This window comes from Amphiura filiformis, chromosome 18 (genome assembly GCF_039555335.1).
Source record: "Amphiura filiformis chromosome 18, Afil_fr2py, whole genome shotgun sequence".
Taxonomy (NCBI): domain Eukaryota; kingdom Metazoa; phylum Echinodermata; class Ophiuroidea; order Amphilepidida; family Amphiuridae; genus Amphiura; species Amphiura filiformis.
The window spans coordinates 49,792,425-49,807,982 of NC_092645.1; the positions used below are offsets into that span (position 1 = coordinate 49,792,425).

The 15,558-nt window shown below is 36.2% G+C and overlaps 1 protein-coding gene across 1 annotated transcript in view; it reads left to right on the forward strand.

Annotated features, from left to right (window-relative positions):
* Positions 1–289: 289 nt before the first annotated feature.
* Positions 290–15,558, forward strand: part of LOC140138773 (nuclear receptor subfamily 6 group A member 1-like) — an 85,685-nt gene continuing 70,416 nt past the window's right edge. The window contains exon 1 of the mRNA XM_072160540.1: positions 290–644. Within this exon, the coding sequence (XP_072016641.1) occupies positions 554–644 (91 nt within the window). The 5' untranslated portion in view covers positions 290–553. The remainder of the gene's footprint in view (positions 645–15,558) is intronic.

Sequence of the window (15,558 nt, forward strand, 5' to 3'; positions counted from 1 at the left end):
GGTTACGTAATACCGTCCGCCTACTTCATTTGTCCGGAGAGGGATGGTCAGTTTGGCCTAAATGGGTGACCACTAATGTTGGGGATGTAATCAACGGATAAAAATCAACTCTTTTCACTTGTAATGGTATAAGTTCGTTCAATTTGAACATTGCGTCGATTTAGGGATAGTTATCATACTTTGCGTGGATGAAGTTATGAAGTACTTCAGTGACTGAAAACAAAGTTGAGTTTTGAGATCAAAAGTTGCCCCTCATCAAAGAACCCTGGTCCCTAATTTTCTTTCCAAAACATCAAATCGCCAATAACCTTGATCAGCCACGCAGCTTGTCCGTACAGTATCTCATCAACTGAACAGACATCAAAAGCCCATTATGTCTGATTACGCAATATGTCTAGCTCGATCTTTGTGTATTTGCCTGTAGTGTACATGAGCCGAAAGGCAATTAGTGTTTGAAGAAGTGGAGTTGGGTTTGAGTAAAGCTATACATCGAAGGCCAAGTACAGTATGCGATAGTGGATCTCTACGGACACGGCTATATTAGGACTACAACATGATTTCATACAGATGGGGAGCCTATGGGTACCCTTCAACCCCGAATGGCGGGCCGCTTCCTCAAGGATCCGCAGATGAATCTCCGCTAAGTAAGTGTATTATCTTATCTTTTTGGGTCATATTTATCTGCGAGGAGACTTTCACTTTGAGTGTTGTTGATGCGGGGTAGTGATGCATTGGTACTCGCACCGGTCGTAATAGATCGAACTGGTTTTGAAATCTATATATCTAAACATAGGCCTATTGATTGCCTTTGTGCCTTGCAAACCCCCAGTCAGCAAAATATTGTATTGTATTATTATTATGATTACAGTGGGGGCATAGAAAATATTGATGTTCAAAACTAGGTCTATATATTTACCGGCATAACCATTATCAACGCGGAATGTTTCAATAAATGTAGCAGTTATATGCAAATTTGGCATAACATCATTTCCCACTCCTGCTAACCTAATTAACGGTATAGCGTAATTAGTATTACTATAAATTAGTAGTATACATGGGTTCAGGATTTTTATCTGTGTACAGTGGATAGACATGATAGGTGGCTGTGTTTGTTTTTGTTTTCATCTATTGTTTTTACCCAGTTTTAAACGTGTTTTTCGTGTCGTGAGAAATGGTGAAGCAAAGATCAATCGAATATGAATAATTTAGTTGGGAATGAATGAAATAATTTATGATATCTATAAAACTGGGACGCGGATGGATGATAACCAAGTCCACTGAAAAGTGTTATTTATCAATCATGATTTGAAATTTAACCCTTCCTGAATATAAACCATAGGCATCACTTGAGGTTAATAAGGCTTCTGAGCTTCGTACGTTTTTTTGTCAACGAGGAAACATAGACTAGACCAAGACATTTAATGAGAAGATCCCCCAGGAAGATCCTTATAGGAAAACATCTGAGAATAATAGCCTCAGAACAATGCAGTCTTTTGTTCATCTGTATTTTAGCTTTTGTTACCTTATTTTTTGCAATCTGTCATCTTATGGACATTCAGGCTTTTTAATAATTGGCCTATAAACGGCTTAAACAAATTCAACAACAAAACTAATTAATAATTATAGACCTAAATTATAAAATAATCATATTCTTAATATCATAAAATCATAAATTTTCAACAACAAAAAGTTTAAAAAAACTTGAATGTATATATTAATAATACACAAGTGATCTGGATTTTATACCATGGAGTCTTCTTCTGGTTCTCCATGGTGATCACCAAACATGTCAATAGATTTAAAATTCTCAAATTCTCAGAATTGTACATTTTCATGACCATATTTGGAATCAGCATAAAAATGCATTAAAATGAGTACAAACAAGCCTAGTATTGGTTCAGTATACACAAAAATGTAGTTCTTGAGATCGCTTTGGGTATTTTGAGAAAATATCTCAAAACTTAAAAAAAACTTTTTATGTTGAAGCATATGGCTATAGCACGCATCATTAAAATTCTTGAGTTCAAATAAATCCATAGATTCTAAGATAATAACTTAAAAGGGTTTTTAGGCCCTAGACAAACGGATGAATGATGATTTGAGATGAAAAACACCTCGGCGCCTATTATTTACCGGAACCACTCCCCAACTTAACTTGAGCTTCTGTATTTGAAGCAACTGAATAGAATCTATCAATAATACTTTACCAAATCCACTTTTATTATCCCGTCTGCATAATCTGAACTTGGAAGGTAAATCATTACTTTCTTTTCTACAATTGAATAGCAATAGGATCGTTACAAAGGTTCATGAATAATACAGTTTTAAGCTCTTTGACAGCGATCAATAAGCTCACTGGGTTCACTGTCATGTAAATTGACCATCTCATCTTTTCATGGTCAAATTTAACCATTTGAAAGGAGGCCTCCCAAGTTGAAGTTGGATAGATTTTGGATTTTCTCTTGAGTTTATAGAAAGTAAAAAATATCGACTACCTACTTAAAATATCTCGAGTATGTCTGCTTTGTTATTCAATGTTTTGTACCCACTCTTGAAATTGGCAATGGTTCCCATGACTGTGTCTAAAAATTATTGATTCCAGTGGCGTAGATTTCGTTATGACATTTGGGGGAGGCGGGGGGATGGAGTTGGAAAAAATTCTTGAAGTATAGGCAATCCAGCACCTTTTGGCGACAGAATAAGTTTATGGTACAATTGCGCGCGAAGCGCTGGAAAAATTTATAAAATATAGTGTAAAAGTAGAATAAATGCGCGCGAAAATTTGCACTTTTGGGGCTAAAATGGGCAAATATGAGGTTAATTTGGTCAGAAACCCATTATCAGGCGTCAACATTGGGGGGCGGGTGATTGTATGGACCAACCCCCCTGGTAAAATGTTGGGGGATTTAAACCCCACCCCCCCCCCTCCCCGGATCTACGCCTATGATTGATTCTAAAAAGTTGAAAAAGGTATGAGACGAAAAAACCTCGATTCAGATGACGAGGGGTTCATGCATGGATGATGGAAATGGTTGATGTGAAAACATAATAAAATCGCATATCTGCGCTGCGTCTCCCAGTACTTTGTGTCCCTGACCATGACGATTAAGAAGGAAGTTGAGCTTCTGTACTGAAGTATACAATATTTTTGGCCTATGGGAAAAAAACATCTATTATCTCGTCTGTATAACTTGAAGCTAAATCATAAAAGTAAGAGGCTATACATAATTCATTACTTTTTTCAATGACTGAATTGTCATAGAATCGTTAGAGAAGTTTCATGAATATAATTTAAGCTCTTTGACAGCGATCAATAAGCTCACTGGGTTCACTGTCATGTAAATTGACCATCTCATCTTTTCATGGTCAAATAGAAGAATTTGAAAGGAGGCTTGAGAAGTTTAAAGTTGGATCGACTTTTGGATTTTCTCGTGGCATTATAGAAAACAAGGAATTGACTATCCACTTCAATGAGATCAAAACATCTGAAGCATGTTTCCTTATTTATTGGGTGTTAAACCCATTCTTCATTTTTCAACTCCCTCTCACTCAGTGACCCCCCCCCCCCTCTTGAATTACTGAACTCCCTCTCACTCAATGACCCCCTTTTCGTTTTCCTGTCACCAATAGTCAAGAATTTTGGGACACATTTCTGATAATCTCTCACCGAATGAGCCCGTTTTTTCATTATTTTTCTTCAAATTAAAAAAAAAAATTGGTGACTTTTTGAAAATTTTGTATCAACTTTTATATTTTGACCCAAAAAATTGTTCCAGTCTCACGGAAAGACCCCCTTTTGTAAGATTTTTCCAAGTCTCATCAAAAAAACACCGTTTTGGGGGCCTTCTCACCGAAAGACCCCTCTTTTTGGTGTCTAGACTCTCACCGAAAGACCCCTAGTTTCGGCGAACTGCAGTCGAGTACCCCCGGATAATTTGCAGACGTATGGCGGGCTCGATCTCGAGTGGCCTCATAACCGAGCCAGTTATTCAAAGACCTTCGTTCCTATCTGAGTTGTGTCTCCCAAGGGACTTATCCTCAACCCATCCCTGACAACTCGCAGTATTTCTACCCCTGACCATGACGACGCGACGAAGGACTCGTAGTCTGTGCTTTCTCCTCCATGAACTTGAAGATTGAGTTGACTGTTTTCATGATGAATATGATGACGACGATGCTGATTGATAATTGGTTGATAATTCTAGGGTAATTCAAAGACCTTCCCATCAGAGTTGTGTCTTCTTTTTTTATCCCCAACCCATCCCTGACAACTCGCAGTATTTCTACCCCTGACCATGACGACGCGACGAAGGACTCGTAGTCTGTGCTTTCTCCTCCATGAACTTGAAGCTTGAGTTGACTGTTTTCATGATGAATATGATGACGACGATGCTGATTGATAATTGGTTGATAATTCTAGGGTAATTCAAAGACCTTCCCATCAGAGTTGTGTCTTTTTTTTTTATCCCAAACCCATCCCTGACAACTCGCAGTATTTCTACCCCTGACCATGACGACGCGACGAAGGACTCGTAGTCTGTGCTTTCTCCTCCATGAACTTGAAGCTTGAGTTGACTGTTTTCATGATGAATAATGATGACGACGATGCTGATTGATAATTGGAAGAGGAGGGCAAGAAGACTAAAATGATGATGATGTGAAGACGAGGAGAGCAGAATGGTGGGGACGAAGAAAATGAAATGCTGGTAATGATATTTTTGTAAAAGGTTGCCATGGTTGCGTTGATATCGACCAGATCGGATCCAACCAGGCAAAGTCGGCAATGTATGAAACTGAGATGTAGTAACATCATATTCATATAAGGCAAAAAGAGAGAAGAAAAAATGAAAAACATACGAAAATTGACATATAAAAGGTTCATAACTTTGTAACCAAGTATAATAGTAGGCCTATTCAATAGACCTAACATCAGTAAGTGTAGTTACTTAGCAGGTTAGTAATTTTAGGGGAGTGAATTTCAAGGGGGGATCATTTTTGCGCAAAATTCAAGCATGAGCATTTTCAGGTTTAATCCTGAATTCATGCTTTTTTGTTGTCCAAATTTCCGCACTTTCTTTTAATTTCAGCCCGTTTTTGTCCTTTTTGTCCAACGAAATGTTTGTCATAATTATTTTATTGGACTGTATGGGGTCGTACCAAGTCTTCGAGTCACAGCTGCCCGAATCCGAGTCTAAGACCAAGTCCTGCAAAGCCGAGCCCCTCCTCGTGTCGCCGCCATTGGCTAAGGGCCATTACCAGGAAGTGTGGGGTTTTTCAGTTGCTTCAGTTAAAGATGGCGTCTCGTCATTTAGACTAGTCATCATTAGTCGTGATTTGTGAGATTTGTTGTTGTCTTTGCTTTGTCACAGACAGTGTTGTAGTCGAGTCCATCACGTCAGTGTCCGAGTCCAAGACCGATTCCTTTAGAGTCAAGTCCTTGACTGTCGAGTTCGAGTCCTATCGCAAATTTCATTCAGGAGTAATTCTTCCTGGCATTTAGCACAACGAAATGTTTGTCATATTATTATTTTGTTGGACTGGGTCGGACCAAGTCTTCGAGTCACAGCTGCCCGAATCTGAGTTTGAGACCAAGTCCTGCAAAGCCGAGTCCCGAGTTTCAAGGGCTCGGATTCCAGTACGTCAGGGTATAGTGAATTCCGAGTCTTTTGTCTGCCAATCAGTATTTTGACACCGTGAACCTCAAAAAGACCCCACAATGGCCTACAAGATCGTACAGGGGGTAAAAATTAATTTAAAAGAATAGTTTGCACTATCTATACAATGTCTAGTTTGTATGTTACGCAGCAAAGAGTTAAAACGTCAGTATAAGATTCATTATACTGAGGATTCAACGGCCTTTATTTTTTATTTATTGTGTATCTTTGAACTTCACATCATAGATAGTGCAAACTATTCTTTTCCTGAATCCCTTGAACTTTAGAAACAATTTTCCTCAATTTTTACGAAAATCGTGGCAACTTTAATTCTTGACCCCTGTGTATTAACATTGGACCTGATGAGATTCATAACTTGGAACTGCACCATTCCATGCCAACTCAAAAATGGACTGGCTGGCCACCCTCTCAGATGTTGTTGGACAAAGTTTGTGTCATGTGTATTTCCATGGATCCATGGTATTTCAATTGTAAAGCATCATGCTAAGCGCACAAATGATACATTATTGTGATCCTTGGGAGCAGACAAATTATTTTGAATGAATTTGGAGCATGTTTAATTTTTGCCCACCCCAGTAGGCATTTTTTTTTGGGGGGTCCTTATTTAGGGTGATGGGGTTCAACTTCAGTTACAGCTTGGCAGATAAAATATTCGAGTTCAGCATCTGAAAATGTTTAAACAAAAATAGATTGCCACCTTTTACGCAAACTTGCCGATTGACGCTAGAACCAGTCAACAACCATGATAACGTAACAAAATTGAGAACTTGTATTTAAGGGATCTAAAATGAGCGTTTATTGCTTTTCGACAGTATTTTTTGTGGGACATGAGAGCACCTAAGACCTATCGAATTGCATTCTGAATACGAAGCATGTCTTTCTGATATCAAATAATTTTCATTTTTGAAAATCACAATATAATACAAATTTTATGACAAATTATAAAAATTTGATATTTTTCAATTTTTGATATATAACAGTCCTCGAAGTAAATTATATAAATCTAATGATATATTCTTAAAGTGTATGTAGCAGGAGGAAAAGCCGACGGTCAATTGAAAATTTTACCTTTCATATTGAAGATATGGATTTTTTCCCAAAAGACCTAATTTTTTTTGGTGTTTTGGGGAAAAAATCCATATCTTCTATACGAAAGGTCAAAATTTTCAATTGATCGTCGGCTTTTCATCCCACCTACATACACTTTAAGTATAAATCATCAGATTTATAAAGTTTACTTCGAGTACTGTTAAATATCAAAAATATCAATTTTTAATGATTTGCCATAAAATGTGTATTAAATTGCGAATTTCAAAAATCAAAATTATTTGATATCAGAATGACATTCTTCGTATTCAGAATGCAATTCGATATGGCTGATGTGCTCTGATGTCCCAAAATAAATACTGTCCAAACGTTCATACCCCAGCCCTTAAATAAAACTGTGGGCCTCTTATATAATCTTGAAAAGGAGGAGCTTGCACGAATGGCTTTAGCTTCTCTCCATACATATGCAAATCGGTGTGCATACATAACGAACTTGACTTGATTCAGGTGCAAATGAGCTATTGATACCGCCATTGTCAAGCCGGAGTGATTACGTCATCGATGAGTGCTTGTTTTGCAGATAACGGTCTCCCGTTATGCATCGATCCAGCATTTTAAGAGCTACTTTGGTATGGGATATATTTTTCAATGACAATGCCTTTATTGTGTTTGGTTACTTATGCCTATGGACATGGTAAATTGGGAATTTTTGGTCAACATTGTCAATAGGCTAGATACAAAGGGCGATGGGCTTTATAGTTAAATTATATGTAAGGACCAAAAAGGACATGGCGTCAACATCTCCTTTGATAATTTATTTTATTTTCTAACATTTGAAGAGAAAATCATGGCCGTGGTGGTTGGCGGTTTAGGCTTGTAAATATATCCAATTTACCACTTGGTCCAACTGCATTTAAATGGGTCCATTACCATTCCGCCCAATTGCCACTGTATGGGTCCAGTTGCAACTTTTCCAATTCCCACTTGCTGCTGGCATGCTTCAAAACCATTTTGTTAATTTCACGCAATTCCCAATTGGTGTAATAGTATTACTAGGCATGTCCACTAAAAATTGAAGTACTTTTAAATTGATTCAGACCTAACTTATTGGATGGGAATTGACGAAAGAAACATTTTGGCGTTTAAATAATCTTAATCGGACGTTTCATTCCAGAGATATGGCCTTTCGAGTGTCACGGTTTTATATAGGGCTGCTAGAACATGTTAAAAAGTTAAAGTCCAAAAAGGAATACTAACAGAAAGTGCAACTTTAAGGTACTTTTTCTTAATGTATTTATTAACTATCTTATCTGGAACATTATATTTGCTTAAAACAACATGAAAATAAGACCATCCTGAAAATTTAATCGATTTTGTTGACATACAACAAAAACTATAAGACCTCAAAACCCATGGTTTGTTTGTTGAAACCTCAAGCATGATCATAGATGGCCGCCATGGAAAATATCTCCATAGAGGAGATGAACAATAAGTGCATTATTTCAAATGAAAAGCGGTAGTCTTAAACATTGTTCAATCTTTTAAGGTCAGCACATTTTATCTTCAAAAATTATTATATTTCATCATGGCATAAGTTTGGTAACATTAATCACTCCCAATTTTGAGAAATTTGCTTAACTCAAAGGTTATCTTTACTACATTGAGCAATACACTGTGTGTGCATGGAAGCCATGATGGTCCCCGGTTTTTATACTCCCTATGAAATGGACATGGTAGTGAGAAGTGCACGGGGAAGTGCATGATTTGAGATGGGCCGCGGTAGGCTTAAACATTCTTAAATTTCTTAACATCCTACACATTTTGTCTTCATAAATAGTTAAATTTTATGAGTATGTAAGTTTGCTTGTCTGATTCACTCCAAATTCGGAGATAATTGCGTTTGAACACCTGATGCACGGAATGGTGTCACTTCAACCTGTTGTAGTTCTCATCTTATTAAATTTTTCATTAAAAAAAGTTGATCTCTTCATGCAGGAAGGTCCTCTCTATTTACTGACCAAACAGGAAAAAGTTTGGTGAATGTTTTCTGGTGGAATCAGGAATTTCTTGAAACACCCTGATATAGGCCTACATTTGGATCAAAACAAGTATGTACGCCATTTAACATGCCTGGGATTTCTTGTATCGATCAGTTTCTCCATAGACAATACGTGTGTAAGTGCACGCACACAGTAAATGAAAAATCGTTCTAGTGGAAACTGTATTGAGAGTGGGCATCCCTAGTATTACTAATACTACTGTCTGTTCAATTAGCTTAGATTCTTGAATTTTTAAGATATTTGAAAAAATAAAAAATTGCGGCCAAAGTCATCAAAGAAAAGTGTTAGCACAGCCTTAGACCTAACATGGTTTATGCTTTTCAAATGCCCAAGTTCAATTTAAAACCCCATTTCTTTTAAATTTTGCCTCATTTTAGGCAGTTACTTGGGTCCACCAAAAGGGTTCGCGAACTTTTTACAAATCGAGTGGGATGGTCCATTCTCAACTTAGGGCATAGACCCTATCCAATTTAGCCAAACAATCTGTCCACCAATCTGTCCTGCCATTTCAATTGTTATACCATTCCGGTTATTGGATAGGTTCTATAGGTGATGATGGTCCATCGGTTTTTGTTATGGCGCGATTACGTTTTGTGCATAACATTATTCTGAGCATTGTTTTTTCCTGAACAATGACATTAAAATTATGGATTTCGTTCTTATTTCAACTGGTTTACAATGTAAATTGAGTTTTGTTTAAGGGCTGGGGTAAGGACGTTGACACAGTATTTATTGTGGGACCTGGGAGCACATCAGACACATCAAATTGCATCATATTATGAAGAATGTCCTTCTGATATCAAATAATTTTGATTTTTTGAAATTGGCGATATAATACAAATTTTATGGCAAATTATTAAAATTGATATTTTTACATTTCACAGTCCTCGAAGTCCGAAAATTAAAATCCTTTTGCAGACAGGTAACACACATGATTAGGAAAAATTTCCAGCCGGGTTTGCTAAAAATCACCACTGCCAGCAGGAAATATGAATATTTTTTTCCGAGCAGCTTACAATTTTTATGCCTTTTGGGAAACTTTATTTATATCGTCAATACGGGAGGTCAAAATTTTCATATAATCGTCGGAATTTCGTCGCAATTTCATACACTTTAAGTACATAGCTTTAGATTTATGCAGACTTACCTAGTTTTGATGAAAATATGCATTTTTGACATGACACTCGGGGACGAATAGCTACGAATACAGCCGGAAGACAATTTGTAAAGATAACAGCTGAATGCCAATGAATGCTGAAATTTTACTCCCCGTCACTTTCACACCCAACCATTTACACATCCTTTGTTTTATTTTACACATCCTGTCACACCCAACTCATTACGACAGCAAACACCGTGCCGCTGGGAGTGGAATGCACCAGGTGCGGGGACCAGGTAGAATGCACAGCACTGGGCCAAAAATATCTCATAGCTGCAGCTGTTCGTGTTTGTTTTGCTGTGTAGGCCTACATTAAGAAATTGGCTAATTATTGTTTTTGTTTTCTTTACTGAGGCCTACAAAAATATTGGTAAAAGATGTGATGTTAAAAGAAATTTGTTGGAACGATAAATAGGCCTATGTCTACGTGATAACAATTTAATTAAATATGTGACAATATTTCTGTAACAGAGTATCTTCTCTGATATAATACCGTACTCGTCGTAATTATGTTTATAGGACTATCAATAACATTATAAATAAGAAATCAGATTCAGAACTCATAATCGATCGACCCAGGCGCCACAGCTGAAAGGCACCAAGCCGTGCAAAAAGGAAACAACAATTATAGTTGGCTCAGTGATGTTAACACCCATAGGCCCCAGACTAAAATTGTGAAGTTGAAACTAATGTAGGCATATTTTGTATTTTCACTCTAGCTCTACCTAAGTAGTGAACACGCTTACACATTTCGCTAAATGGATTAGGCTATGGGACTGTAGACTTAGTAGGGGCCTATATTGAAGTAGGCCTATTTTAAAATATATTTCTGGGGAAAGAGCCCTAATTTATAATTTAAAATCTTTATTCATGAAAACATACATGTACCTGCAATTTGAAATTAAGTGCAGAAAGATTTTAATAGAAATAATTATTTGATTTCCACATTATTATTTGAAATGATATCACTGACGCTTTAATTTCAGACATATGATTTATTTTTCATGAAAATGCAATGTGACATCAATGGTCTATATGCAATGCGTGTGTATTACAGGGATGTGAGAGTTCCTTTTTTCAGCTGATTTCCTCTGTTTTGCCAAAATACGTGTTTTTCTTTTATTTTCAGCCCATATTTGGCGTTTTTACCCTGATTTTACGCTGTTTTTAGTGATTTTCCTCGTTTTTGGTCCGTGGCCTCTCACACCCTGGTACTAAATAAACTGAAGTTATGTGCATCGTATCATTATATCCACAGACCGCAGTTAGTCCGTGCACATCGTGCATTTATACTAAAATGCAGCAAACCTTTGACGAGCGCGACTACCGTGATGTTGCAAATTCGGCGCTAACTAACAACGCGTACGGCGCACAGTTCATTCATAAATTTCCACTCAGCAACAACAGATCGCCTCAGCAGCCAATCAGAGACAAGTGCGTGCAACGCAGTAAATAAGCGATGTATCCTTACAATACGCGCTCGTCAAAGGTTTTCTGCATTTTAGTATAGGCCTTTGGTTTATGAATATCAATTTTCTTCAGTCAAAACGCATTCCCGGAGCACATTATAGGCCTACCGGACATATAATCAAACCGGAGAGCACCATCAGCATAATAGGCCTGCCACTTGTTTATTAGTACACACCTGGGACGGGTTTCAGGCAATCGATCATGCCTCTACCCGCGTTATAAAAAGGGGTGGAAAAGTGCACAGGAGTGTGTAATTGAATGGGAGTGAAATTGCGAGGGTGCGAAATATAGACTACGAGTTACTTTTAGTAGCTAAAATGGAGCGTGTAGTCCAACGTACGGGTTCACGGGGTCACATCACAAAACTTGGATTTATTAATTTATTTTATACTTTGAAACACTATATGCACCTTATTGATAGTTAATATAATATTTACTGATATGATACGGTACTTGTATTTGATTTGGCATCGTAAATTGCTGGATTTTCGATCCAACAGTATTGATCACTTTTGCTAAGATTATTGTACAATGAAATCACCCGCTATTTTGAGCATGGTGGTGTTCAGCATAGTTGTATGATCGCTTGCGTATTAATCTGGCGTCCCGGGTTCGATTCCACAGACGGCTTATTGAAATTATTTAGCATCTGTTCATCTTTTTCAATTACGAAAAGGAAAAACTATATTGCAAATCAAGATGTGTGATTATTTATAATTTATTAGCCTATTTTGCGCTCACTTTTAGTTCATACTCTTCTGTGGCTATTCCGTTTAAAGACAAACCTCCCTCTGGAATCTACCGGCGGATGGGTACTGCTGGGTGCATTCTACTGCCCTTAATACCACCATTCCTTCCCTAGAATATCAGCATTCGCTTGACATTTTCAGATACAGTGACTTTACAAGAATTGTTTTCTGTAACCTGATTGTTTTAAATAATTTTTTCTTGTACAAAAGTTCTTTTGTTTCCAAATGTCCTTCTCATAGTTTGTATAGGCCTATATTCAACAAACAATACGAAATAACAAATTGAAAATAAATGTGTAGTTTTAGGCCTATAGGCCTACACCTTCTCAGACCCATTCGCAAAATAAATAAATAAATAAATAAATAAATAAATAAATAAATAAATAAATACGCAAGGAATGTATTTATATAAGCTGGGCCTATTTTAGAAAACTTAGTTCATAAATAATAACGTAATATTTCAACAGTATGATTTCAATTTGCTGGACAATACTTCTTGATACGGATGGTCGAATAAATACTATCTCAGCGCATTATGACATTCGTCCCCATTGCTCTAAATGGAATGATTCAAAAAAGTTTATGGTACCCGACGTTCAACGTCTTGTTATAAAAATATCGCGGGAAAAGACTAAAATTGAAAAGAAATGCGGTTTTAAATTGAACTTTAGAATTTGAAAAGTATAAATCACGTTAGGTCTAAGGCTGTGCTAACACTTTTCTTTGATGACTTTGACCACAATTTTGTATTTTTCAAATATCTTAAAAATTCAAGAATCTAAGCTAATTGAACAGACAGTAGTAATGAAATTCTAATTCTTTATACTATAGCTTTACATGCTATGTCACCTTATTGTTGGAATAAATTGGTTTGGGTTGAAATGTTTTAAAATTAAACAAACTGTCTGATTGTAAATTATTATGAAAATGCACTATCTTCTTTAAAATGCTGTCAAAATGTTATTTTAAAATTGTTTTGACAAACATGTTATGTTAGAATTGTTGCACAAGTTCATTGAATGTTAACTGTGGATTTTGTTCATTTTGAACCCAGCCCATTTCTAAAGAAAAATAAAGATGTTTAACTACTATGTTAGGATGTTATGGGGCAAAAATGTTTCAGAATGTAATAAAGCATTTCATACCCCTTTATTATTATATAATATTATCTGTAACCATGGTAACCCGACATTTAAAAGTTTTCTGTTAAACGGTTTGTGTTTGTTGAGATATAGTTTATCCGCCTCAATTGTTATTTAAAAACAGCATTCACTGCATATATATATGAATTAATATGGTATAATTTGCATGGTACTTTTGAAAAAAAGAGACGCAATTATGATTTAATTTGATATAAATATAAACACGAATTTCATTTTCACATTATATTAGTTATGAAACATGTGTCGTGTGTATATTTGACGAGTTTGGTTCCGAAAGGCGCTAACTCCACAGGCTGCTTTGTGTATAAAAATATATTTGAAGAATATTCTTAAGGGTAGCAGTAACAATGGTAAACTTGCCACTCTAATAACATTGGACCACTAGAATAGTTATAACAATTTTTTGGTTATATTTAAAAATAATAATTGCAAATCTCTTTTTAAATCTCCCACGTGCGAAGAAGAAAACAATAAATATAACAGATTTTTTTTGTTCTAAAACTAAAGGAGCTAAATCCAATGGCAGCTATTTTAAAACCAGGCATGAGCTTTTCCACTGAGTCAAAACACTTGAACCAGTCTTTTGTGATGTCAACATTTTTTTTATTTTCAGTCCATTTTCAGGTGGTTTTGTCCAATTTTGCTCGTTTTTCCAGAATTTGTCATGAATGTGATGTATTCTCTTTCCTGAAAACTATGCATTTGAGAATTTTTAGGGGACAAGATGATGTTGAAAATGTCATACCATAAAAATGTGACACAAGGCAGCTATTAGATTTAGGAAACAAACTCTTTATTTTATGCATATAGGTTAAGCTGTTTCACCTTTTATTCACAGATTTCAGGAAATGTCTAGATCATCGTCATTGTTGATGTATTATTAATATGAAATAAATGATTTGTCCTCTCATAATGCTCATTGTCCTTGTTTTATTCAGACGTGTCACACATGTCTGCCGGGGATGCGCGCGTTATCTCATTAATTTAAATAATTAGTGTATGGAAATTTGTATCTTTTCACCATCATCATCGTCGTCATCATCGGCGTCGTTGTCGTTGTAATCATCATGCTTCGTCATCACTATCGTATTCATCGACATCATTATCATCCAGGCATGAGAATTTCCCTGCTTTCGCAAGATTTCCTGCTTTTTTGTGGTCCAAATTTCCGCACTTTCTTTTAATTTCAGCCAGTTTTGGGCCTTTTTCGCCACATTTCACGCGCTTTTCAGGCTTTTTCAAACTTGGGTTTTTTCATGGCTGATCATTCTCATGCCTGATCATCATTGTCATCATGATCTGACATCATAAACATCATCATCGTCGTCGTCATCATCACCACTGTCGTTATTATCATCAACATCGTCGTCGTAAATCGTCAATCATCATCAGCAACAATTTCCGCCAACTTGTGCGGGTTTTTTCGTTGGGTTTTTTTAGTGTTGGTGGGGAGAGGTTTATTTAGTAATAGTGGGGAATTTTGTTTATTTGTTTGTTTTGTTGGTTTGATTTTTTGCTCATGTATAGTGGGGAAGAAAAAAAGCCCTTCCAACCCACCCCCTGGATGTCAGATGGTGCGTCGATTGATACAGAAAAACAGAACATAATTATTAGTTTACATAAACAGGCCATAAATAATATGGCGTATTCCAGAAAAAAACAGCTATTTTTTATTTAGAAAATATGATCCTGTTTTGCCAAGTGAAACATAGCTAAATCCTAATCCTTTAGTTAGTTCTAATTGTCAATGAAAGCCACATTTTAATATTTTGGTCAATTTTTGGAAATAAGGGCCCAAAACATGTGTTTTTCGGGCTTTTTCGTATGCTGTGACAATCAAACCCAAACAAAGACTTGTACAAAGACTAATTCCAAGTTATCTATTCTAATATTTGGAAAACACATTTTCTTAACTTTTACCTAAAATAATAATAAAATATTAACATTATGAGCTAACTCTTAGCCTATACCCAAGATTTTGAGTGCTTAGACTTGCGCCAAGTCTTAGAACTTTGTGACTACATTTGTTGTAAGAAAACATGCAAAATTGCATGTTTTGGCCCACTTTCCCTCAAATTGGCAAAAATATTAGAATTTTACTTATATTGCCATGCAGTTAGAACTAACTAAAGGATTAGGATTTAGCTATATCTGTTTCATTTGGCAAAACAGGATAATATATTTTTTAATTCCAGAAAATGCATGCTCAATTCATTCTGGAATATGGAGTAGATC